Source organism: Dendrobates tinctorius, unplaced genomic scaffold, assembly GCF_039654945.1.
Source record: "Dendrobates tinctorius isolate UK_male_01 unplaced genomic scaffold, ASM3965494v1 ptg000129l, whole genome shotgun sequence".
NCBI lineage: Eukaryota > Metazoa > Chordata > Amphibia > Anura > Dendrobatidae > Dendrobates > Dendrobates tinctorius.
In genome coordinates this window covers 40,707,089-40,731,895 of record NW_027361797.1, presented here as the reverse complement: position 1 = coordinate 40,731,895, position 24,807 = coordinate 40,707,089, and the positions used below count along the sequence as shown (strand labels likewise).

General features: G+C 46.1%; 2 protein-coding genes across 3 annotated transcripts in view; one reads left to right on the top strand and one right to left on the bottom strand.

Moving 5' to 3' along the window:
* Positions 1-19,148, top strand: part of LOC141047858 (uncharacterized) — an 83,526-nt gene extending 64,378 nt beyond the window's left edge. The window contains exon 4 of the mRNA XM_073543187.1: positions 18,216-19,148. Within this exon, the coding sequence (XP_073399288.1) occupies positions 18,216-19,148 (933 nt within the window). The remainder of the gene's footprint in view (positions 1-18,215) is intronic.
* LOC141047839 (uncharacterized) overlaps positions 1-24,807 on the bottom strand; it is a 248,460-nt gene that overhangs the window by 193,325 nt on the left and 30,328 nt on the right. The window lies entirely within an intron of this gene.

Below are 24,807 nucleotides of genomic sequence, written 5' to 3'. Positions count from 1 at the left end.
TCCATGGCCCTAGTTTGGAGGAATAGGGGATTTGATAATTACCGTCTGTCAACTGCTGGTGGACTCCCCTCCGCATGGTCACCATGGTCCCTTTGCTCCATTTGTGGTGGTGGTGGTGGTGGTGGAGTAGTCTCCTGCCTTCTCCTGCGGCTGGCTCCTCTCTTGGGTGGCATGTTGGCTGTGGCTGAGGGTCCCACTGTCATGGTTTTATATATGTTTGCTGTGGGCAGGGCTACTGAGCATGCTCAGACCAAAAAAAACGGATCCGGCTACCGGATCCAGCTCTTGCTGGATCCGGCACATTGCGGCGCTCATAGACTTTCATTGTGTGAAAAAGCCGGAAGCGCCGGATCCAGCGGGTCCGGCTTTTTCGCCGGAGGCAAAAAACGTTACAGTTGCCGGATCCGGCACAAACCGGACGAAACGCATGACCATCCGGCGCGATCCGGCGCTAATGTAAGTCAATGGGGAAAAACCGGATCCGACATTGCATTTCTCCAGATCCGGTTTTCGTAAAAAGAGCCGGATCGCGCCTGACGGCGAAAAACTGATGTGTGAAAGAGGCCTAAGAGTTGACCAGCGATTTCTCATTTTTACAATAAAATATACAAAACCTTTGAAGTGTTTGAGGAGCCTATATGACAGAAACTACTCAAAAGTGATTCCATTCTAAAAACTGCAACCCACAATGTGCTCAAAACCATATTGAGGCAGTTTATTAACCTTTCAGGAGCTACGCAGGAATTAATGGAATGTGGAAGGAAAAAATGAACATTTACCTTTTTTTTTTCTTCACAAAAATGTTACTTTAGATCCAAATTTTAGTTTCAAAAGGGTAACAGAGAAATAATGCACTCCTAAATTCATTGTGCAATTTCTCCTGAGCACGCCTATACTCCATATGTGATTGAATACTACTGTTTGGGCGCATGGCAGGGCTCGAAAGGGAAGGAGCGCTATTTGCTTTTTGCAATGCAAAATTTGCTGGGATCATTAGCGGACGTCACGTCACATTTGGAGAGCCCCTGATGTGCCTAAACAGTGGAAAACTCCCCACAGTTGACCCCATTTTGGGAACAACACCCCTGAAGGAACTTATCTAGATGTGTAGTGAGCAGCTTGAGCCCCCAGGTGCTTCACAGAAGTTTATAACGTAGATCAGTGAAAATAAAAATTCACATTTTAACCGCAAAAATGTACTTTTAGTCCTAATTTTTTATTTTCATAAGGGTAACAGGAGAAAATTGACCTAAAAATATGTTGTACAATTTCTACTGAGTATTCTGATACCCAATATTTGGGGGAATACTACTGTTTGGGTGCATAGCAGGGCTCGGAAGGGAAGGAGCACTGTTTGACTTTTTGAATGCAAAAATGGCTGGAATAGAGAAGGGATGCTATGTCGTGTTTGGAGAGCCCCTAATGTGCCTAAACAGTGGAAACCCCCCACAAATGACCCCATTTTTTAAAGTAGACCCCTCAAGGGACTTATCTACATGGCACCTTGAACCCCTAGGTTCTTCACAAAAGTTCATAATATAGCGTTGTGAAAATATAAAATCACATTTAACCCACAAAAATGTACTTTTAGCCCAAAATTATTTATTTTCACAAGGTTAATGGGATAAAATGGACCCAAAAATGTGTTGTGCAATTTCTTCTGAGTATGCCGATACCCAAATGTGTGGGAGAATACTACTATTTGGGTGCACGGCACAGCTTGGAAAGGAAAGAGATTGTTTTGGAACACTGATGGAATTGTTGCAAGTGTCATGTCGCTCTTGGAGAGTCCCTTATGTGCCATTTTCCAAACTACAGCCCCTCAAGGATTTAATTCTGGTGTACAGTGAGCATTTTTAACCCAAAGGTAGTACACAGAATTTGATAACATTAGGTCACATATTGAAAAGTTTCATTTTCACGAAAATGTTTGTGCCCCAAATTTATTTTCACAAAGATAATGGGAGAAAATGGACCCCATAATTTGTTGCACAATGTGTCCCGAATGCAATTATACCCCATATGTGGTCAAAATCTTCTGCTTGGGCACATGGCAGAGCTAGGAATGGAAAAAGCGCTATTTGCCTTTGATAGATTGTATAAATGCTATGCAGCATTTGAAGAGCCCCTGACATGTGAAAACAGTAGAAATACCCCATAAGTGACCCAATTTTGGAAACTAGACCCCTCAAGGAATTCTTCTAGGGGTGTAGTGAGTATGTTGAATCCATAGATGCCTCACAGAATTGTATAACATTGAGAAGTGGAAATATGACATTTTAGTGGTAAAATGTAATTTTTGTATTTTCTGCAAATTTGGCAGGTACACAAGGGCTAATAGGTGAAACTAGACACTACAATTTATTGCACAATTTCTACTGAATGTGGTGATGCCCCATATATCAAAAATTACTGTTTGGCCACATGTCATGGCTGAGAAAGAAGGAGCGCTATTTGGCTTTGGAGCATTGCTAGAATAGTTTACGGGTAATATTTTTGAAGCCCCGAAGGTGCCAGAGAAGCATAAAAAACCCCAAAATGACCTCATTGTAGAAGCTGCACCTCTCAATCAATTCATCTACGGCTGCAATGACTATTTTGCAATATTCAGTGCCTACTCTCCATTATAATATTGACAAACATGTGGCTGCATACTGTGGTTTAGGCACAGTGGGGCTCAGAAGGAGGGAGGCATTTGGATATGGGAGAGCAAAATTAACTGGATTTTATTTGATGGTGCGGGACCAATGTCGCTTTTTCGGAGTCTTTTTTGTTTTAGCAGAAAAGTGGGAACCCCCTATAGGTCCAGTGACAGATGACGGACCTGAGTGGGGGCTGGTTTTGTGTGGGATAAATTAGGGTTTTTATTGGTAATATATAGGGGTACGTAATATTTTTCGAACGTTTCCAAAATAAGGCTGGATCACATGCTTGCATTCTACACTGAGCTCTTGCGTCAGGTTTGGAAACATGGGGGATCATCAGGCGCCCCTGTCCGCTAGTCAAAACCGCATGGACCAGGGATCACCCCGCCAAATGCCCGCTCTCCTTTTAACATGGGCATAACTGTACTCAGACAGCACAGGGTGAGGGAAAAACTTTGTGGCAATGCTTTATTAAACCACAAAACAGGCAGATAACAAGTAGAACAGTCCCAGCACAATAACCCAAGATGGTGCACATTACAGAGTCTCCCCCTTCTGCTGACTCACCAGGATAAATGGTAGCTGTTACTTCAGAGCTTTCAGGGTTGTCTACCCCACCTGTAGCACGCACACAGAGAAAAGGTAATGACAAGCTTAGGATAATGACAGTACATTTGAGGTACAAGGCCAGTTGACCCGAGGGTCACAATTTGGCTTCATCTTCCAGCGTTGATTACTCCACCTGTAGCATACACACAGAGTAAAGGTAATGACAAGCTTACGAAAATGACAGTCCATTGAGATACATGTCCAGTTGACCCGAGGGTCACAACCTGGTTTCTCCAAACATCTCCATGAAGCCAGGCAACCGGCAGGTCCCAATCCTGGCTTTCTCCAAATGTATCGATGGATTTGCAATGATCAATGAAGCAGATCTGTATTCTCCCAGCCGGGGCTGAAGTCTCCTTAGCTGGCATCCTGTAGAATAATAAATCTGTGTCCCTTGTGATGAACCCATGATGCCTTGGCTGCAGTCATGTAGAGTCCCTAGATGTTTGGATGTCTTGACTAAATCTCTGGCTCTCTCTGTCTCATAGAGGCATATCACTTCTTTTATGTTTAATAAGTGTTCTTCAATCCAGCATCATAGATAAGGAGAAGAATGGTGACGACCAATTTGCATTGTTTGATTATATAATCTATTTGCATAGATTGTCCTCATCTGTTTTAAAAATCAATAAACTATCTGGCCTAAACAATGTATAATTAGCATATCAGTAAGCATTACTAGTCAACAAGGATAAGAGAGCAATATGCTATATCAAATGTCAACTTGCAAGTCAATATTAAAGGCTTACACAAGCAAAAGTCTTTTCTTGACCAACCAGAAAGAAATACATTCAAAAGTCAGCATATAGATAATAGTCTATTCTTTCTGGCTTGCTAAAAATAGTCATCTGGTTAATTAAGATACAATGCTGTGTCTCCACATTGAGGTCTCCGTTTCAATCCCACAAAAATGTGATTCAGACGCAACCCCCATCAGAACCTCCCACCATGAGGCAGATGGAGACACTCGTATTCCGTTGGGTATCTGCTCCGGTGGTATCCATCTTTTTAGGTGTACATAGAACTGTGGTCGCCCACTTATGCGCTAAAAAGACATCTAAAATGATGGGACACGTCTAGAACACAGACCAGTCCAAACTGACGCTATCTGCCTCCTACGTGAGTGGTACCGTCGGGTTTTTCTCTGAATCGCGGTTTAGGGGAATTTACTCGGAAGCCCCGACGTAAGAGCTCAGCACAGAGCACAAGATAAATGTGAGCCTTATTCTGATTTTTGAGAGGTAGAATGAACAAAAAGACAGCAGTACTGTAATGCTGCTGCAGTGCAGTATAGTGCAACCTCCATCAGGGGGTGCTGGTGAGGAAAGAGAGGTTTTAAGGTTCTTGTCTTCACAAATAGTTGTTATGAAAAAGGATGGCGGGATTCCATCCCAAAAACCATCAATAGACGTCATATTGTCACAGCCACAAACAGCAGTCAATAATTTTTTGCCATGGTGAGTATACTTTCAGTAATTTGTAACTAAGAGGGAAAGGTATAAATGTATGACCTGGCTAACACGGTACAAAAATATATATATCTTTCCTGTATCAACAGTACATATAAATTAACCACTTCATGACCCAGGCTATTTTGACCTTAATGACCTGGCCATTTTTTGCAATTCTGACCAGTGTCCCTTTATGAGGTAATAACTCAGGAACGCTTCAACGCATCCTAGCGATTCTGAGATTGCTTTTTCGTGACATATTGGGCTTCATGTTAGTGGTAAATTTAGGTCGATAATTTTTGTGTTTATTTGTGAAAAAAATGGAAATTTGGCGAAAATTTTGAAAATTTTGCAATTTTCAAATTTTGAATTTTTATTCTGTTAAACCAGAGAAGTATGTGACACAAAATAGTTACTAAATGACATTTCCCACATGTCTACTTTACATCAGCACAATTTTGGAAATAAAATTTTTTTTTTGTTAGGAAGTTATAAGGGTTAAAAGTTGACCAGCGATTTCTCATTTTTACAACAAAATTTACAAAACCATTTTTTTAGGGACCACCTCACATTTGAAGTAACTTTGAGGGGTCTATATGGCAGAAAATACCCAACAGTGACACCATTCTAAAAACTGCACCACTCAAGCGACTCAAAACTACATTCAAGAAGATTATTAACCCTTCAGGTGCTTCACAGGAACTAAAGCAACGTGGAAGGAAAAAATGAAAATTAATTTTTCCAACAAAAATTTTCTTTTAGCATCAATTTTTTCATTTTCACGTGGGTAACAGGATAAAATGGATCATAAAATTTGTTGGGCAATTTCTCCTGAGTACATCGATACCTCATATGTGGTCATAAACCACTGTTTGGGCGCACGGCAAGGCTCAGAAGGGAAGGAGCGCCATTTGACTTGTTGAATGGAAAATATGCTGGAATAGGGGGCGTGGCCTAGCTCTTGCCATGTGAGGAAGCAGAAGTCTGGAGCTCCCACAGGATTTCCCTGAAAAGCAACTCAAAAGTGGACTTTGAGGTTCCAATTCACCATAGGATTATTCCCTATCTCCCCTGGAACATTTTGAGACCTAAGTCGGACCCCTGGACCATTTAATCCAAATATATTCATCACAGAAGATAATAAGATCACACTGCTACAAGATCCCAATATGGCTGCCAGGCTGCTCTCACAGCTATAGACAAGAAGATCCCTCCTCCTCCCCTACTGTGGGTGAGTAATAGTGTTGAGCGATACCACCCGATATTGAAAAATATCGAATCGGATTGGATCGGCCGATATCAAAAAAGTAGTGGGTATCGCCGATTCCGATCCCGGAAGTCCCATTCAAGTCAATGGAACAGAAATATCGGAATTAAAAAAAACCCTTTCTTTCCTTGTAGGTTAATTCGACATGAAGAAAAACAACTAATAATAATGTAGAATGTATTGGGGGAGGTGTAGGAGACATTAAAGCCATAGAGGTTTAGCCCAATCAAATGGAATAGCAGGAATTAAATATTTTTTTTTAAAGACGTTCGGAGTTGCAAAGATATTGACTATGTTAACCTCTTTTATATTTTGTCAGATATGTATGTTTCACTACTTCCATGCTCTTCACCTTCTTTTTTACTTCTCCCACACTTTCTCCTTCATGATCCTCAGCAGCAGCAGCATCTTTTTCATCAACTTCTTCTTCACCTTATTCATCTTCTTCTTCTTCACCTTCTTCCTATTATTCCTTTTTTGTACATTATTCATATTCTTCTTATTCAACGATTATTCTTCTTCATATTCTACTTCTTCATCTTCTTCCTATTCTTCTTCTTCTTCATCATATTCTTATTTGTGACAGGCATTCCTGTAGTTGTTATCTATAAAAGTTTGAAGATTACACCTTCCGTTCTGCCTGTCACAAAAGATTTACAACAGGATTTGTCCGCGTTCAGTTTGGCCTACAGCAGCAGGCATTTTCCAGGGGCACCACGAGGAGGAACAGACTCACCCCCATACACTGCTTAGTCTTCTTCTGCTTATAATTTAGATAATATTTTTTGCTCTGATTTTTAATCTTATGCTTAATGTTCTTCTGCTTTTGGTTCTTCTGCTTTTTGTTCTTCTGCTTCTTCGTCTTCTGTCTCTTGTTGTTCTGCATCTTGGTGGTTGTCTTCATGTTCTTTGTCCTCTTGGTCATCTTCTTCAGGGTCATCTTTTTGGTCTTCTTCGGTGTGGTCTTCAGGGTCGTCGTCTTCAGGGTCATCGTCAGGGAGATCCAGAGTGAGAACCAAAAACCATTTCCACAAGCTTGAACTTGGAAAAGTAGCAGAAGGTACAAGAAGGCTGAGGAACTGCTGAGAACCAGCTGACAGTACTGGAACCCGGATGGGTAGCAGAAGGAACAAGAGCAAATGGAACTAGCGAGGACCAGCTGACGGTGCTGGAACCCGGAGGGGCAGCAGAAGGAACAAGAGCCAATGGCACAACCGTGGACCAGCTGATGGTGCTGGTAGACGGTTAATAAGCAGGAGGTACCTGTGCTACAAAGCACTACCAAGGACCAGCTGACGTTGCTGGAACTCGGATACCGAGAAGGAGGCACCTAGGCCAAAGGCACTGCCGAGAACCAGCTGACGGTTCTGGAACCCGGATGAGTAGCAGAAGCTGCAAGAGCAAATGAAACTAGCGGGGACCAGCTGACGGTGCTGGAACCCGGAGGGGCAGCAGAAGGAACAAGAGCCAATGGCACAACCGTGGACCAGCTGACAGTGCTGGAACACGGTTACCAAGCAGGAGGTACCTGTGCTACAAAGCACTACCAAGGACCAGCTGACGTAGCTGGAACTCGGTACCGAGAAGGAGGCACCTAGGCCAAAGGCACTGCCGAGAACCAGCTGATGGTGCTGGAACCCAGATGGGTAGCAGAAGCTGCAAGAGCAAATGAAACTAGCGAGGACCAGCTGATGGTGCTGGAACCTGGAGGGGCAGCAGAAGGAACAAGAGTCAATGGCACAACCGTGGACCAGCTGACGGTGCTGGAACACGGTTACTAAGCTGGAGGTACCTGTGCTACAAAGCACTACCAAGGACCAGCTGACGTTGCTGGAACTCGGATACCGAGAAGGAGGCACCTAGGCCAAAGGCACTGCCGAGAACCAGCTGACGGTGCTGGAACCCGGATGGGTAGCAGAAGCTACAAGAGTCAATGGAACTAGCGAGAACCAGCTGACGGTGCTGGAACCCAGAGTGGCAGCAGAAGGAACAAGAGCCAATGGCACAACCGTGGACCAGCTGACGGTGCTGGAACACGGTTACTAAGCAGGAGGTACCTGTGCTACAAAGCACTACCAAGGACCAGCTGACGTAGCTGGAACTCGGATACCGAGAAGGAGGAACCTAGGCCAAAGGCACTGCCGAGAACCAGCTGACGGTGCTGGAACCTGGATGGGTAGCAGAAGCTACAAGAGTCAATGGAACTAGCGAGAACCAGCTGATGGTGCTGGAACCCAGAGTGGCAGCTGAAGGAACAAGAGCCAATGGCACAACCGTGGACCAGCTGACAGTGCTGGAACACGGTTACTAAGCAGGAGGTACCTGTGCTACAAAGCACTACCAAGGACCAGCTGATGTAGCTGGAACTCGGATACCGAGAAGGAGGCACCTAGGCCAAAGGCACTGCCGAGAACCAGCTGACGGTGCTGGAACCCGGATGGGTAGCACAAGGTACCCATAATAAACAAAGTTGCAAGGCCGCGAGCAGGCCGCAGTTACCGAAACCCACAGTCCAACAGGGGGTGCTTGTCCTATTGGCACTACGGAACCAGCCTTTATTACCAGAAACCGCAGCCCACATAGGAAGCACCGAAACTGCAGGCACCATAGACTCGACTAACCCGACCGCAACACGACAGAACAACGTATTGGTGGCAAAGTGACGTTGACACTACCCGAAAACAGCAGGCGTGCTGGAACCAGGCTGGGCAGGAGGGAGTACCCGTGCCAAAGCCACTGCCGAGAACCAGCTGACGGTGCTGGAACCCAGATGGGTAGCAGAAGCTGCAAGAGCAAATGAAACTAGCGAGGACCAGCTGATGGTGCTGGAACCCGGAAGGGCAGCAGAAGGAACAAGAGCCAATGGCACAACCGTGGACCAGCTGACGGTGCTGGAACACGGTTACTAAGCTGGAGGTACCTGTGCTACAAAGCACTACCAAGGACCAGCTGACGTTGCTGGAACTCGGATACCGAGAAGGAGGCACCTAGGCCAAAGGCACTGCCGAGAACCAGCTGACGGTGCTGGAACCCGGATGGGTAGCACAAGGTACCCATAATGAACAAAGTTGCAAGGCCGCGAGCAGGCCGCAGTTACCAAAACCCACAGTCCAACAGGGGGTGCTTGTCCTATTGGCACTACGGAACCAGCTTTTATTACCAGAACCCGCAGCCCACATAGGAAGCACCGAAACTGCAGGCACCATAGACTCGGCTAACCCGACGGCAAAACGACAGGACAACGTATTGGTGGCAAAGTGACGTTGACACTACCCGGAAACAGCAGGCATGCTGGAACCAGGCTGGGCAGGAGGGAGTACCCGTGCCAAAGACACTGCCGAGAATCAGCTGACGGTGCTGGAACCCAGAGTGGCAGCTGAAGGAACAAGAGCCAATGGCACAACCGTGGACCAGCTGACGGTGCTGGAACATGGTTAATAAGCAGGAGGTACCTGTGCTACAAAGCACTACCAAGGACCAGCTGATGTTGCTGGAACTCGGATACCGAGGAGGCACCTAGGCCAAAGGCACTGCCGAGAACCAGCTGACGGTGCTGGAACCCGGATGGGTAGCACAAGGTACCCATAATAAACAAAGTTGCAAGGCCGCGAGCAGGCCGCAGTTCCCGAAACCCTCAGTCCAACAGGGGCCACCGCAACACGACAGGACTATATATTGGTGGCAAAGTGACGTTGACAATCCCCGGAAACTGCAAGCGTGCTGGAACCAGGCTGGGCAGGAGGGAGTACCTGTGCCAAAGACACTTCTGAGCAGCAACTGGCAATGTTGGAGCCCAGGGTCAATCATGCAGCAGGCTGAGGCCTACTTGGAGCGAGTAGTAAATAAGATGTAGCGTGATTTTGGAGGCAGCAGGAGACTTTGTCGTCCACACAGCAGGGGAGCAGCTGGTGTTACTGAACCCCACTGACACAGGAGCTAGTGTTTCTCTCTGTGTGGACGGCACTTCCAAGCAACAACTGGCTGTGTTGAAGCTCAGGATCAATCAGGGATCAGGCTGAGGCCTACTTTGAGCAAGTTTTATATCGGTTGTACACTACTATCGATTGTAACCGTGCTCCACTTAGGCCTCTGGCTCTACTGTCTCTAGTATTTCCCTGGCCTCAAACCCCGCCAGTTGCTGCTCTGAAGTGGCATCTGCACAATCCACACTTGTTCTTGTGTTACTGGGGCTCAGTCACGTCAGTTGATCCCCTGATGTGTGTCCGGCAATGTCTCCTGCTCTGTCCACATTCCCATTACTAGTAGTAATCCACACAGCAGGGGAGCAGCTGGCATTACTGAACCCCACTAAAACAGGAGCTAGTGTGTTTTTCTCTTTGAAGACGGAGCCCAGGATCAAGCATGGAGCAGGCAGAGGCCTGATGGTTTTTGAATGTGGAGGCAGCAGGAGACATTGCCGTCCACACAGCAGGGGAACAGCTGACGTTACTGAACCCCACTAACACAGGAGCTAGTGTGTTTTTCTCTGTGAAGACGGCACTTCTGAACACCAACTGGCGTTGTTGGAGCCCAGGATCAAGCATGGAGCAGGCAGAGGCCTGATGGTTTTTGAATGTGGAGGCAGCAGGAGACTTTGTCGTCCACACAGCAGGGGAGCAGCTGGCGTTACTGAACCCCACTAACACAGGAGCTAGTGTGTTTTTCTCTGCGAAGATGGCACTTCTGAACACCAACTGGCGTTGTTGGAGCCCAGGATCAAGCATGGAGCAGGCTGAGGCCTGATGTTTTTTGCATGTGGAGGCAGCAGGAGACATTGCCGTCCACACAGCAGGGGAACAGCTGACGTTACTGAACCCCACTAACACAGGAGCTAGTGAGGCCAACTTGCAGCAAGTTTTATATAGGTTGTAGACTACTACTGATTGTAACCGTGCTCCACTATGGCCTCTGACTCCACTGTCTCTAGTATTTCCCCTGGCCTCCAACCCCGCCAGTTACTGCTCTGAAGTGGCGTCTGCACAATCCACACTTGTTCCTGAGTTACTGGGGCTACTACTAGTAATGGGAATGTGGACAGAGCAGGAGACATTGCCGGACACACATCAGGGGATCAACTGACGTGACTGAGCCCCAGTAACAAGTGTGGATTGTGCAGACGCCACTTCAGAGCAGCAACTGGCGGGGTTGGAGGCCAGGGGAAATACTAGAGACAGTGGAGCCAGGGGTGTTATGAATGAGTCACCGTAGGAGGCAAAAACAGAAATACTTAGCTAAGTTCAGAAAACCAGAGAAGTTGGCGGCTATAGGATTGCAGACCCCTGAATCTAACAACAACAACTAGTAGTAGCCGTGGGGGGTTCCTACGGTGCCCTAGACCCCTCGATCACAGCCGGAGAACTAAATAGCCTAAAGACAGAAAAGGGAAATCTAAACTGCCCCAGAGCAGACCCCAAAGCAATAGGCAGCCCCCAACATATAATGACGGTGAAGGGAGATGGAAAAACACTCACACAGACAGAAAGACAGGCTGAGCAAATGACAGGGCCCAAGCTATCTAAATAGGATAGAATAGGAAGGCTGCTGTCTGCAATCCGCCAAAACCCTCTCAAAAACAAGAGCCAACAGACTGATAGAGAAAAAGCCCTGAAGACGCTAGGCTTCAAAAAGACTATATCAGTCCTCTGGTATTATCTGAAGACAGAGCAAAAAGGAATTCAGCTCACCCAGCAGGGAGAGGCAGAAATCAAGAAAAACAAGGCAAAACAAAACCAAAACACAAATGCAAAAGGTAGAGCAGAAAACTTAGCTTTAGAGGAGCAGGAATCAGACTGGTCTCCAAGAATCCCTCAGAGAAATCACCCACAAGGCAGAAGGGCGTCGGCCGCCTTATATCCAGTCAGCGATCCCAGTCACCCAGTCATCATCATTCTGCTCAGGTGCTTTGTAATCAGCCTCACTACCTTCCTTCACCAGAAGAGGGAGTTCATCAGACCTCAATGGTGAAGGGGAATACGAACTCACAACACAGGGGCCTAAGTGGAGCACGGTTAAAAATCAGTAGTAGTTCGATTGTGGAGGGAGCAGGAGACTTTGCTGTCCACACAGCAGGGGAGAAGATGGCGTTACTGAACCCCACTAACACAGGAGCTAGTGTTTTTCTCTGTGCAGAGGCACTTCTGAGCGACAACTGGCTGTGTTGAAACCCAGGGATTACAGTTCAGGTGGTAGAAACATGAACACAACAGGAGACCTGGATACTGTTGCCAACCAATTATTTATTCTGGTAGAGGACTGGCAAATTCTGGCGAGATCTAGGCCTTGTTCATTTTCAGAAAAGTAAGCCGGTCAACGTTATCGGAGGCTAGTTGCGTGCGACGGTCTGTTAGTACACCACCAGCGGCACTAAAGACGCGTTCCGATAATACACTGGCAGCAGGGCAAGCCAGCACCTCCAATGCATACTGGCTAAGCTCTGGCCATGTACCCAGCTTTGAGACCCAAAACTTGAAGGGGGAAGAGCCATCTGGGAGTACACTGACAGGGCAAGACATGTAGTCTGTCACCATCTGATGGAAAGGTTGCCTCCTGCTGACTGGAGCCGTCTGTGATGGTGTAGACATTTGTGGCGGACACACAAAACTTTGCCACATTTCGGCCATAGTGGTCTTGCCTTGTGCTGAGGCGCTGCCTCTGCTCCCTCTTTGTGCCGAGCTTACTCCACTGCCTCGACGCACAGAGCTGCTTTGTAAAGCACTAGCAGCACTGCTGTCGGGTGGAATGGAGAACATGATGGACTGCACCAGTGTGTCTTGGTACTCCCGCAGTTTACGCTCCCGGTTCAACGGTGCTATGAGGCTTTGTAAGTTGTCCCGGTAGCGAGGATCTAGGAGGGTGTACACCCAATAATCAGTCGTGTTGAAAATGTGGGCGATGCGGCGGTCGTTTCTCAGGCACTGCAGCATGAAATCAACCATGTGCTGCAGACTCCCAACTGCCAAAGAAACGCTGTCCCCTGCTTGAGTCGTCATCTCTGCCTGCTCTGCATCACCCCACCCTCGCTGTACATACTGACTAGAGCATTGTATACCTCCCTCCTCTGAAGAGATGTCTTCTTCCTCCATTGACTCCTCCTCATCCTCCTCACAAAGTATCCCCTGCCTAGGCCTTTGTGAGGAACCACGTAGCGCAGACTGTCCAGAAGCAGATGGCATTTGTGACTCCTCATCCTCCACCTCTTCCAAAACCTCCTCCCTTAGTGCTTGCAGTGTTTTTTGAAGCAGGCATATAAGGGGGACAGTCATGCTGACTAGTGCATCATCTGCACTCGCCATCCGTGTGGAATCATCGAAGGCACGCAAAACGAGGTAGATGTCCTTCATAGAGGCCCACTCAGTGGTGCTGAAGTGTGACCGGCGCACAGTGCGACTTGTTTGCGCCTGATGCAGCTGGTACTCCATGACTGCTGCCTGCTGCTCACACAACCGCTCCAACATATGTAACGTTGAATTCCACCTGGTGGGTAGGTCACATATGATGCGATGTTCCGGAAGGCGTAATCGGCGCTGCAGAGCAGCAAGGCGCGATCTTGCCGTGCTGGAACGCCGCAAGTGAGCGCACTCTATGCGGACCTTGTGCAGCAGTGCATCAAGATCCGGATAGTCCCTCAGAAAGCTCTGCACGACCAAGTTCAGCACATGTGCCAGACATGGGATGTGAGTGAGGTTGCCTAGGCCCAGAGCTGCCACCAGATTTCGGCCATTGTCACACACTACCAAGCCCGGCTGGAGATTCGCTGGCACAAACCACACGTCGCTCTTCTGCTTGATAGCATTGCAGAGCTCCTGCGCTGTGTGGCTTCGATTCCCCAAAGAAATTAATTTGAGTACGGCCTGTTGACGTTTGGCCACAGCTGTGCTCATATCGGTCGTAACAGGCTCCTGCAGTGCTGTTTCTGAGGAACTTGAGTAGGAGGAGGAGTCAATGTGTACAGACTGGATTCCTGCAATCAGTGGAGTTGGCAGAACACGTACAGCGCCACTCTTCAGATCTGTACCCGGCTCCACAACATTGACCCAATGGGCAGTGAGGGAAAGGTATCGTCCCTGTCCATGGTTACTGGTCCACATATCGGTGGTCAGGTGGACCTTGCTACTGACAGCGTTTAGTAGCACATGTTTTATTTTTCCCTCCACATGTTTTTGCAGGGCAGGGACGGCTTGCCTGCTGAAATAAAAGCGGCTGGGCACGGTGTATTGTGGGACTGCCAATGCCATGAAGTTCCGGAAGGTGTCAGTCTCTACCAGCCTGAATGAGAGCATTTCAAGGGCCAGTAGTTTGGCAATGCCAGCATTCAGAGCCTGTGCTCGGGGATGGTTTGCCGAGTATGGCCGCCTTTTATCCCATGCCTGTGCTACCGATGGCTGTAGAGTGGCCTGGGAGTGTGAGGATGACTAGGAACATGGTGCTGTGGGTGGAATGTCACTGGGTCTCCAGACAACAGTGCCAGAGGTTCTTCCTTGGCAATCCTGTGAGGAAGCCGAACCAGCTGTGTGAGCTGGAGGAAGAGGCCCCAACACGAGCTGAAGAGGTGGTAGGTGGTGCTGTACGTTGGCCTATGTCTTCAGTGTGTCTGTGTAACTCCACCTCGTGCTTGGTCCGCACATCTTTCCACATATTTGTGGTATTGAGGTTGCTGACATTTTTCCCTCTTTTGACTTTCTGATGACACAGCTTGCATTTGACAAGGCAAATGTCATCTGAAACTGTGTCAAAAAAGGACCACGCACTGCAAGTCTTGGGAGCGCCCGTTTTGGCTTTTGAAAGAGGAATGCTCCTAACGGGTGCCGAAGTGGAGGCTACAGGCAACCAAGTCTGCCCCCTCCCTCTCCCTCCTGTTTCGGGGAATCTCTTCCTCAAAGCTGCTCTCACCACCTTCCTGTTCCTCACGCCATGATGAGTCAAGGACCTCATCATCTACACTCCCCTCTTCAAACACCTGCTTCTCCTGGGTTGTCTCGCTAGCACCGTACGCACCAGAAAGTGGCACCTGAGTCTCGTCATCATCTGATGCATACTGAGGTGTGCTGACCATAGGCACTGGTTCACCCGCCTCTTCAGTTTCAGAGGGACAAAGAAGTTGCGCATCACTGCATACTCCCTCTTCTTCACATTCTTGAATGCTGCTTGGCTGGCACCCTCTTTCCAAGCCAACAGATTCAGAGAACAGAAGTAGAGACTGTGATGGCTCCTGTCCAGGGCTCTCTGACTGCCTGGGCACTTTGGCAGGTGGTGAAGAGACAGATGGTTGCTCTTCAGTGCTCTGGCCCTGAGAGGACGTGGAAGTCATTGAAGTCGATGCGTTAGCTGCCATCCATCCGACAACAGCTTCAATATGTTCCTCCCGCAGCAGTGGGGTACGGCGAGGTCCTACAAAGCTGCGCATAAAGGACTGTTGCCTGCTAAAACTGGGGGATGCTGACTCACTGGTGCCTGCAGCAGGCACAGAATCTCCCTGCAGAATCCCCACGTCCTCTCCCTGCAGAATCCCCACGTCCTCTCCCTGCTGAAACTCCACGCCCACACCCACGTGCCTTACTCCCTGCCTTCTTCATCTTGGTAGCCTGATAAAGATAGGCAGAAAAGTACAAAGGGGGGGCTTAGTGTGCTTATTCCTGAACAGCTGGTAACAGGTATAAGAAACACTAATTTTATGAAGTGTGTGTGTGGACTACACTTTAATAGGAGCTAATGTGGCCTACACAACTGTCAAATGGAGTGTTTGGTGAACTTTATTTTGTTTTTGTTTTTTTAAAAAAAACTAAAAAGATGTGACCAAAGATTTGAAAGTGATAGTATCACAAACTTTTTGGAGCTATTACAATGCAGGAAGGTAACCTACAATACAAAAGATGAGGCTACAAAAAATAGGGTAATACTAATCTGGCTGCAGCTGAAGGGCACAAGCCAGAAAAAAGGCTCCTCTATCTACTCCTATATAGTGTTTGCAACCAACCAATGTAGATGGATACGGATGGATGCACACTAATAGGAGAATAAAAAATGAGCTGCAATAAAAGAAAAATATGTGTGAGGCAGTGACGCACGCTGAGCGGCCTACAACCACACGTAGCTGAAGGACACACTACTCAGCATGAGCTGCACTCACACACAGAGACCTCTCAGACAGCCGTGAACAGTGCAGCAAACTGGGCACTAGCACTGAAAGGCTGCAGAGAGGCTCTGCTGTCTACTCCTATAGTGTTTGCAACCAACGTATATGGATACGGATGGATGCACACTAATAGGAGAATGAAAAATGAGCAGCAAAAAAAGAAAAATATGTATGAGGCAGTGACACACGCTGAGCGGCCTACAACCAGACGTGGCTGCAGGACACACTACTCAGCGTGAGCTGCACTCACACAGACCTTGCAGACAGCTGTGAACACTGCTGCAAGGCAAAAGAAAGCTACAGTGGTGGATTATGTAGCTTGGGTAAAGCACACTATGATTGTGAAAATCGCTATCTCTAACTGTCCCTCACAGTCTTGAACAGCAGCCTGTCCCTAACTGAATTCACAGCAGAGTGAACCAGAAATGGCGGCGGCAGCTTTTATAGTGCATCATGACATCATTTCAGCAGCCAATCACAGCCATGCCATTAGTTAACATGCCTACATGCCTAACAGGATGTGCCCACACTTCTAAGGATTGTCATTGGCTGAATCAAATCAAACTGGCTCATAGCATTATGGGAACTTCCGATTCCGGTATTCGATATCCTAAAAGTATCGGAACTCAGTATCGGAATTCCGATACAGTGAATATCGGCCGATACCCGATACTTGCGGTATTGGAATGCTCAACACTAGTTACTAAACATCCCTGCTCCTATTACTGCACTGAGCTCTGCCTGCACGCAGCCTTTACAGAGGAGCAGAAACACAGAAGATTGACCAACATCCACTAGGTGGGTGACGGGTGTAGCAGAGGGGCGACAATCTGCCCGAGTAAAGTGGGAAGAAACAGGTGCCGCTGGGACCCACTAATAGACCCACCATTAGGCCCTGATGCCAAATTGACTTGTATTTTCACGGCGCTATATAAAGCCCACTCACCCCAGCAACAGTTGTTCTCCCCCTCCCCTGGAGGAAGATATATGCAGCAGCGATCATAGCTGGAAGCTCCAAATAAGAGCATTCATTTTCAACATTTATTAGAGGCAACGCTATGCACGACACCTATCTCTGCTTTGTTAAGCACTATTTCTCTGAACAACCGCTCAGTCTTTCCGTTCCTGTCATGATTTAAAGAACTGACATTATGCCCAACGGGGAGGTACATATATGAAAGTTCCATGGAGATGGGGAGACCTGGGACTCCCATGAGTCATAGGGGAGCTACTTTCTCTCTCATAAAATAATGCTCACTGCTGAATGAACCGCCAAGCTGCTGTTAGGCAATTATTTTATTATTATTATTTTTTTCTTTCTTTCTTATCCATGCTATAAAGTACACTAGTGGCTAGGCCACTGAAAAGCTTGAGAGGAAAAGGGGAGTGATCCCCATCTAGTGGCGCATTTGGAAAGTGCCAGCTGAGAAATCTCTCTGATCTCTCGTCCCACTTCTGCCGAGAGATATTATATTTAAGGCTGGGGTCACACTAACCGGCGCAAAATACGGTCAGTATTTTACATGCGTAATACGGATGACAGACCCCTAAATAGTGCTCCGTATGTCATCCGTAATCAAGGTGTGGTCCCGTATTTTGCGCATGTCAGCATCCGTATGCAATCCGTATGGCATCCGTATGGCGAGATTTTCTCTCAGGCTTGCAAAATGGACATATAATGGAGCCCTATGACAGGGTTTATGACAGAAACGAAATAATAGATATAGACACATAGAATGCATATATATATATATATATATATATTCTATGTGTATATATCTATTCTTTCATTTCTTTATTAAACCTTTCAGTATGAGTTTACTGTATCCTGCACTGAATTGCCGGCTTTGCTAAAAGACACCGGGTGCGTATTTCTCGCAAGTCACATGTGTGCTCCGTGTGTAATCCGTATTTTTTGCGCACCCATAGACTTGCATTGGCGTACTACGGGCGTAGTACGCTGACAATCGCAGCATGCTGTGAGTGGCACGGAGGGTAGGATACGGATGAGAAATATACGCCTGGTGCGAGTGACCCCATAGAAAATCATTTGTCCGTGTCTAATGCGTGCTTTTTGCGCCTCTCACTCTCCCGTATTCCTCGCCTTACAGTCCGGATACCTGCCCACGGTTTTTAGTGGCGAAACTTACTACATCACCAGTTTTTTTTTTCAGCAAAAACGGACCATGGTCAAGATTGGTAGATCAGCTGACACAAACGCTAATAGTGGGTCACAAACAACCAAAAAGATGGAAAAATTTATCACAAAACAAAGAGGACCCAAACAAGGGCCATCGCAGTATAAGGACCCAGGTGATGACCCAGATTTGGAGGAATCGCAGGAGGATCCTTCTGACTTTGCGGACTCAGATAAACCTATTTCTAGAAGCTTCATTAAAAGTATTTTGTCCTCAGCCTTGGCCCCCCTTGCGAAAGATTTATCTACAATTAAAAAGGACATTCAGCAGATTGGCAGCAGAGTGGAGGAGCTGGAGGAGGCACAGTCGAAGCTGTCCGCCTTCGCTGGGGATCTAAAACCGGGCCTTCAGCAACAGGAAGATCATATCAATTCCCTCTATACTGCAATGGAAGATATTGAAAACAGGAACAGAAGAAACAATCTCAGAGTCCGGGGAGTGCCGGAGGCGACCGACCGAGAGGATGTACCAGCCATTCTTTATGAACTCTTTCTGCCTATGCTGGACACAGAAGAAGGAAAGATGTTAATTCTTGAGAGAGCACATAGGGCACTAAAACCCAAGCCCAAACAATCAGAATTCCCTAGAGATATAATTTGCAGAATTCTGGACTTCCGCATGAAAGAGAAAATTCTCAAAAAGACAAGGCCACTAAGCTCATTGGAATATAAAGGCTCTACAATTCGTGTTTTCCAGGATCTGTCACCATCAACCGTGTCTAAGAGATTCTTATTGAAACCCTTTACGGATGCCCTCAAGCAGAGACAGTTCCCTTTCAGATGGCTTTTCCCATTCGGTCTATTCATCACAGCAGACGGCAAGAGATTTAAGGTACTGTCACACTAAGCGATATCGCTAGCAATATCGCTATAACTTGTGACATTATAGCGATATTGCTAGCGATATCGCTGTGTCTGATACTTACCTACAACCCGCTACCACGCTGGTTATCGCTGATCGCGCGAGAACGTCCTGGACTGTTTCTCGTCGTCAGCTTCCCGCGGTGCTTCCTGCTGTGATGACGAGCGACGCGTGGAGCCGGGCGGGAGGACGTCAGGATCGCCTCGTCTGACAGGTAAGTAGCGACCCCCGACCCCTGCGATGTCGCTGGTGAGATCTGCCTGTGTGGCAGCTTACTAGCGACCACTTAGCGATGTACCAGCGATCCTGACCGCGTCATATCGCTGGTCGGGATCGCTGGTACATTGCTTAGTGTGACAGTACCTTTACAGTTAAGTCATCTTCCGACATTGCCAAAGTATGTGCAGAGCTGAGTATTCAACTCGACTCGCTGCCTGATCTTCGTCTCGCCCGCACTAATTTCAGTCTTCCGGATCTACCATTGCAAGAACCCTGGAGAAGAGCGAGCAACTCTAAAGAACAAGGAAGCAGAAAAAGACAAGCAGGGAAGCAGCATTCCTCCAGCAACTGAATTAGGGACCCTTGTCTCCTAACCAACTCTGTATGGATCCTTTAAGCTGATCCACAGTGACTGCCTAGATAACATATGGAACAAATTGAAAAATTGTCATGTTTTCTCCTTTACACTCCCTGATGGGTATTACAGGGGTATTTGTCATTTTGCTTATTACAAAGAACGTTGTTAATTTATGGCAACAAGCCCTTTTTGTTGAATATATGCTAATTTTTTTGTTTTTTACCTTTCTCTCTTCCCCTCCCCAACCTTTCCCATGTCCATCGGCGAATCACCTTTCATCTTGTCCTGAGCCCCGGCGCCCACTGACCCGACATGGCTGATTGTATGCGAGAAACAACAATAGCATCATACAACGTAAGAGGACTGAATGCGCCAATTAAAAGAGCTCAGGTATTGGCACATATTAAGAAATTGGGGGCTGACATTGCACTCCTGCAGAAGACCCACTTTATACAGGAAAAAACCCCGAGTTTTGAGAAACACTACTATAACACATGGTTCCACTCGTTTTCCTCTTCCAGGAAGGGGAGGGGAGTGGCAATCGCTCTTGCAAAAAATACACCATTTCAGTATATCGACATGGTTCATGACAGAGATGGTAGATATATTTTCATAAAGGGGAAGTTGACACACAAACTGGTCACGATAGGGTGTGTATATGCCCCCAACACAAAACAAGACACCTGGTTTTCCAGAATTATGAGAGAGACAAGTCAATTTGTAGAGGGCACTTTGATCCTGGGAGGTGACCTGAATGTTCCTCTTGAACCACCAATAGACTCCTCTACTGGGAAATCTAGTGTTCCTAAGAATGCACTAACACACATCCGAACAACCCTACATCTGAACCAACTGATTGATACTTGGAGATTTCTCCACCCCACTGTACGAGACTTCTCACATTTCTCACAAGCGCAATTGTCTTATAGTAGAATTGAATATCTTTTTATCCCATTCCAGAGGTCCTTACATCTGAAAGACTCACAAATAATTCCGAGCGTTCACTCCGACCACTCCATCTTAATAAACAAACTTATGATAGGCCATAGACCAAATAATATCCCTTGGAGGCTAAACAAAACTTTAATTGCAGATGAACCCTCCAGAAATAAAATAAAAAAGAAAATTCAAGAGTACTTTGAGATAAACTTGAGTGAAAATATTCAATTTTCTACTATCTGGGAGGCTCACAAGGCCGTAATAAGAGGTGAATTGATTTCTATGGCCTCGCATAAGAATAAAAGCAGAAAAGAAAAAAACAACACTCTTTATAAAGAGATCAAAACACTGGAACGAGATCATAGAATGACACTGGACCCTGATGCCTTAGCTCTCCTCTCACAGAAGAGACAATCTCTTAGAGACTTACTAAACAAAGACTCAATAAAAATTTATACTAGATGGAAGCACAGGGTATTTGCTCATGGAGACAAAATGTCAAAATTTATGACAACCATGATTAAAAAGCGTAAGGCTAGGTCTCTTATATATACGGTAAAGGGGTCGGATGGAGCCAAAATTACAAACCCAGACGGGATAGCTTCAGCTTACAGGGAGTACTATTCCACCTTGTATGATTTGCGACCGGGAGAGAATGTAGAACAGTTAGAAAAAAGACGAGTGAATATAAAGGAATTCCTACAATCTATAAACCTCCCTACCTTATCTGAAACACAACAACAGGAACTGACAGCCCCTTTCACGATAGGGGAACTCCAGTCTACCCTGTCAGACTGCCCTATGGGCAAGAGCCCTGGTCCAGATGGCCTCCCGGCATCCTATTATAAGACTTTTCAGGACACGTTGAGTCCGTTTTTATTGAAGCTGTGCAATGGTGTACTGGGGGGTGCGGCCTTTGCAGGACAGACACTGGAAACACACATATCCTTAATACACAAAGAAGGTAGAGACCCCGAACTATGCAGTAAATACAGGCCGATCTCACTATTAAATAATGACCTAAAAATATTTCCAAAGATGTTAGCCACAAGGATAGGCCTGATCCTCGACACACTCATCTCACCTGAGCAAGTAGGTTTTGTCAGGGGTAGGGAGGGAAGAGACAACTCCCTTAGAGTACTGTACCTGATGCAGCATGCGCACAGCCACCACAAACCCCTAGTCTTAATGGGCACCGACGCAGAGAAAGCGTTTGACAGGGTGGACTGGACATTCATGCGTGAGACTCTCGCGAGGTTTGGCTTTCCTCCCACAGTTACACAGTTATAGACGCCATTTTTCAAATGTATAAGTCACCGTCTGCGAAAGTAAGGGTAAACGGGGATTTTTCTCCACCCTTTGAGATCAAAAACGGCACACGTCAGGGTTGCCCCCTTTCACCAGCTTTATTTGTCCTAACCATTGAGACGTTAATTCAGAGTATTAGCATCCAGCAATAGGGGGTATCGAGATCTCGGACTCCTCACATGTAGTAGTAGCGTTCGCAGACGACCTTCTCTTGCTCCTATCGGACCCTGAAAAAGAAATTCCGGCGGTGTTGGAGAGGTTTGAGGCATTTGGAGAGTTATCGAACTTTAAGATTAATCTAGAGAAGTCTGAGGCGATGGGGATAAATATTCGACATACAACAAACCAAAATTTGAAAGCTAAATTCCCAATAAAATGGAACTCTAAATATATTAAGTATTTAGGTATTAAACTGAGTCCTCACTGGAACTCCCTTTCCTCACTCAACTTTGTACCCCTTCTCGATGATACTCTTGAAGCCATTAAGTCGTGGAGAGCACCCTATATTTCCTGGATAGGAAGAAAAAATCTCATCAAAGGATTTATTTTACCCAAGTATAGTTATATATCCAGAATGCTACCAATTAAAGTCCCTGACACGTTTATTCAGAAGGTCCGATCTCTTTTTGGGAAGTATATATGGGAGGGCTTAAGACCTAGAATAAGCTATAATACTCTTTCCCTACCTAAACATAAAGGGGGTATAGGATTACCGGACCCACAAAAATACCACGCAGCGGCAACTTTGTCGCTATTAATCAATTGAACGAGAGAGAGTAATCACAAACTTTGGACAGGGATTGCTAGCGAGTCACTGTCAGTAACAATCTCTACTATCCTTCACTCGCCAACGGGTTTTATAAAGAAGGTTCTCTCCCCAAATGCAATAACAAAAAATTTAATCAGGACCTGGGCCAGATTCTCATCCTCACTAATGCCACTTCCATCACCCCTGATAAAAGTAGGGGACCTACCTGGCCTCTATTTAGATCGCCCCTTTTCTTAAGGACACAGACTCTCTACATAAAATAAATGAAAGTCTAGATGCTTTCATGGAGGATGGTGTGATCCTCCCTCTGCAAGATTTACAAATGAGATTTCCACACTATCATATTAACATTCTTCATTACAACAGGCTCAAAAACTCGATCAGATCGTATTTACAATCTGGATTTCCGCACAGAGAGTTGACCGCTTTTGAAAAGTTGCTGACTCAGAGAAATAAACCAAGGGGCGTGTTGGGTAAGCTTTACCAGATGCTCCTGGCCCACTCAACCACGGTTAAACGAGCGTTTATAATGAAATGGGAAAGGGACCTTGAGGTTGTATTGCAAGATTGGGAGGTTGAAAAGATATATAAAAACTCGCATGGTCCTTCTGGCTGTGTGAGGGTCCAAGAAAATTCTTACAAAGTCCTTACTAGGTGGTACACCACCCCTGACACTAGAAAGAAGTGGCAGCCTGATGCACCCTCTAATTGTTGGAGATGTTTCGGGGAGAGGGGATCTTATTTACACATATGGTGGCAGTGCGAAAATATTCAACCATTCTGGAGGAAAGTGCTTAAAATTGCAACAAGACTTTGTCAGCTTCCAAACTCCCCATCCTTGAAATTGATTTTGCTAAACTGGTCAAGCGATCTTGCACAATACAAACATAAAAAAATTCTTATGTATTTGTTAGCAGCAGCCAAAATGCTTATCCCCTTACATTGGTTATCACAGGACTGTCCTACCCTGGCAGAATGGTTGCACAAGGTGAACCAAATATATTACATAGAAGAAATAATAGCCAGCATGACCTTTAAGATAGGTGAATTCAGTTTGGCCTGGGCGCTGTGGACACTCTTTAGAGAAACAGATGAATACTTAAAACTACTAAACCCTTAGTAAAATTTATCAAATTGCCCTAAGACCAACTAATCTTGGAGCAACATTGGTTGACCATTCAGACAATAGGGTAAAACCCCCTGCCGAATGGACATCACTCCCCTGACTGGAATTCCTACTCCATCCCACCTTTAATTGCTCCCCCTTCTATCCACTCTACTTCTCTACCTAACTTTTATTATTTCTACTCAGTTAAAAGTTTGTATTTTGTTACGACTGATGTGTACATCTTTTCCAGGGATCTACGTCAAAGATTTTTTCTGGGACTCATGAGTTTAAGCAATAAAACAGACGGATACTACCTGGTTTACTGCATAGCAACAAGTATCAAGCAGTAATATATGAGATGTGAATATATGATTAGTAAGATCAAACTTGAAATGTGAGAAACTAATAATGTTTGATCATATCAGTCACATGTAATGTTATTTCTCTTTGTTAAACCAATAAAAAATGTTTAAAACGAAAAAAAAATAAAAATGCTGGAATATTTAGCAGTTGCCATGTCGCGTTTGGAGATCCCCTGTGCTCCTAAACATTGGAGCTCCCCCACAAGTGACCCCATTTTGGAAACTAGACCCTCCAAGGAACTTATCTAGATGCATAATGAACAATTTGAACCCCCAGGTGCTTCACAAATTGATCCGTAAAAAAAAAGGACTTTTTTTCACAAAAATTTTCTTTTAACCTCAGTTTTTTCATTTTCACATGGGCAACAGGATAAAATGGATCTTAAAATTTGTTGGGCAATTTCTCCTGAGTGCACTGATACCTCATATGTGGTCATAAACCACTGTTTGTGCGCACGGCAGGGCTCAGAAGGGAAGGAGTGCCATTTGACTTTTTGAATGGAAAATATGCTGGAATATTTAGCGGTTGCCATGTCGTTTTTGGACAGCCACTGTGTGCCTAAACATTGGAGCTCCCCCAC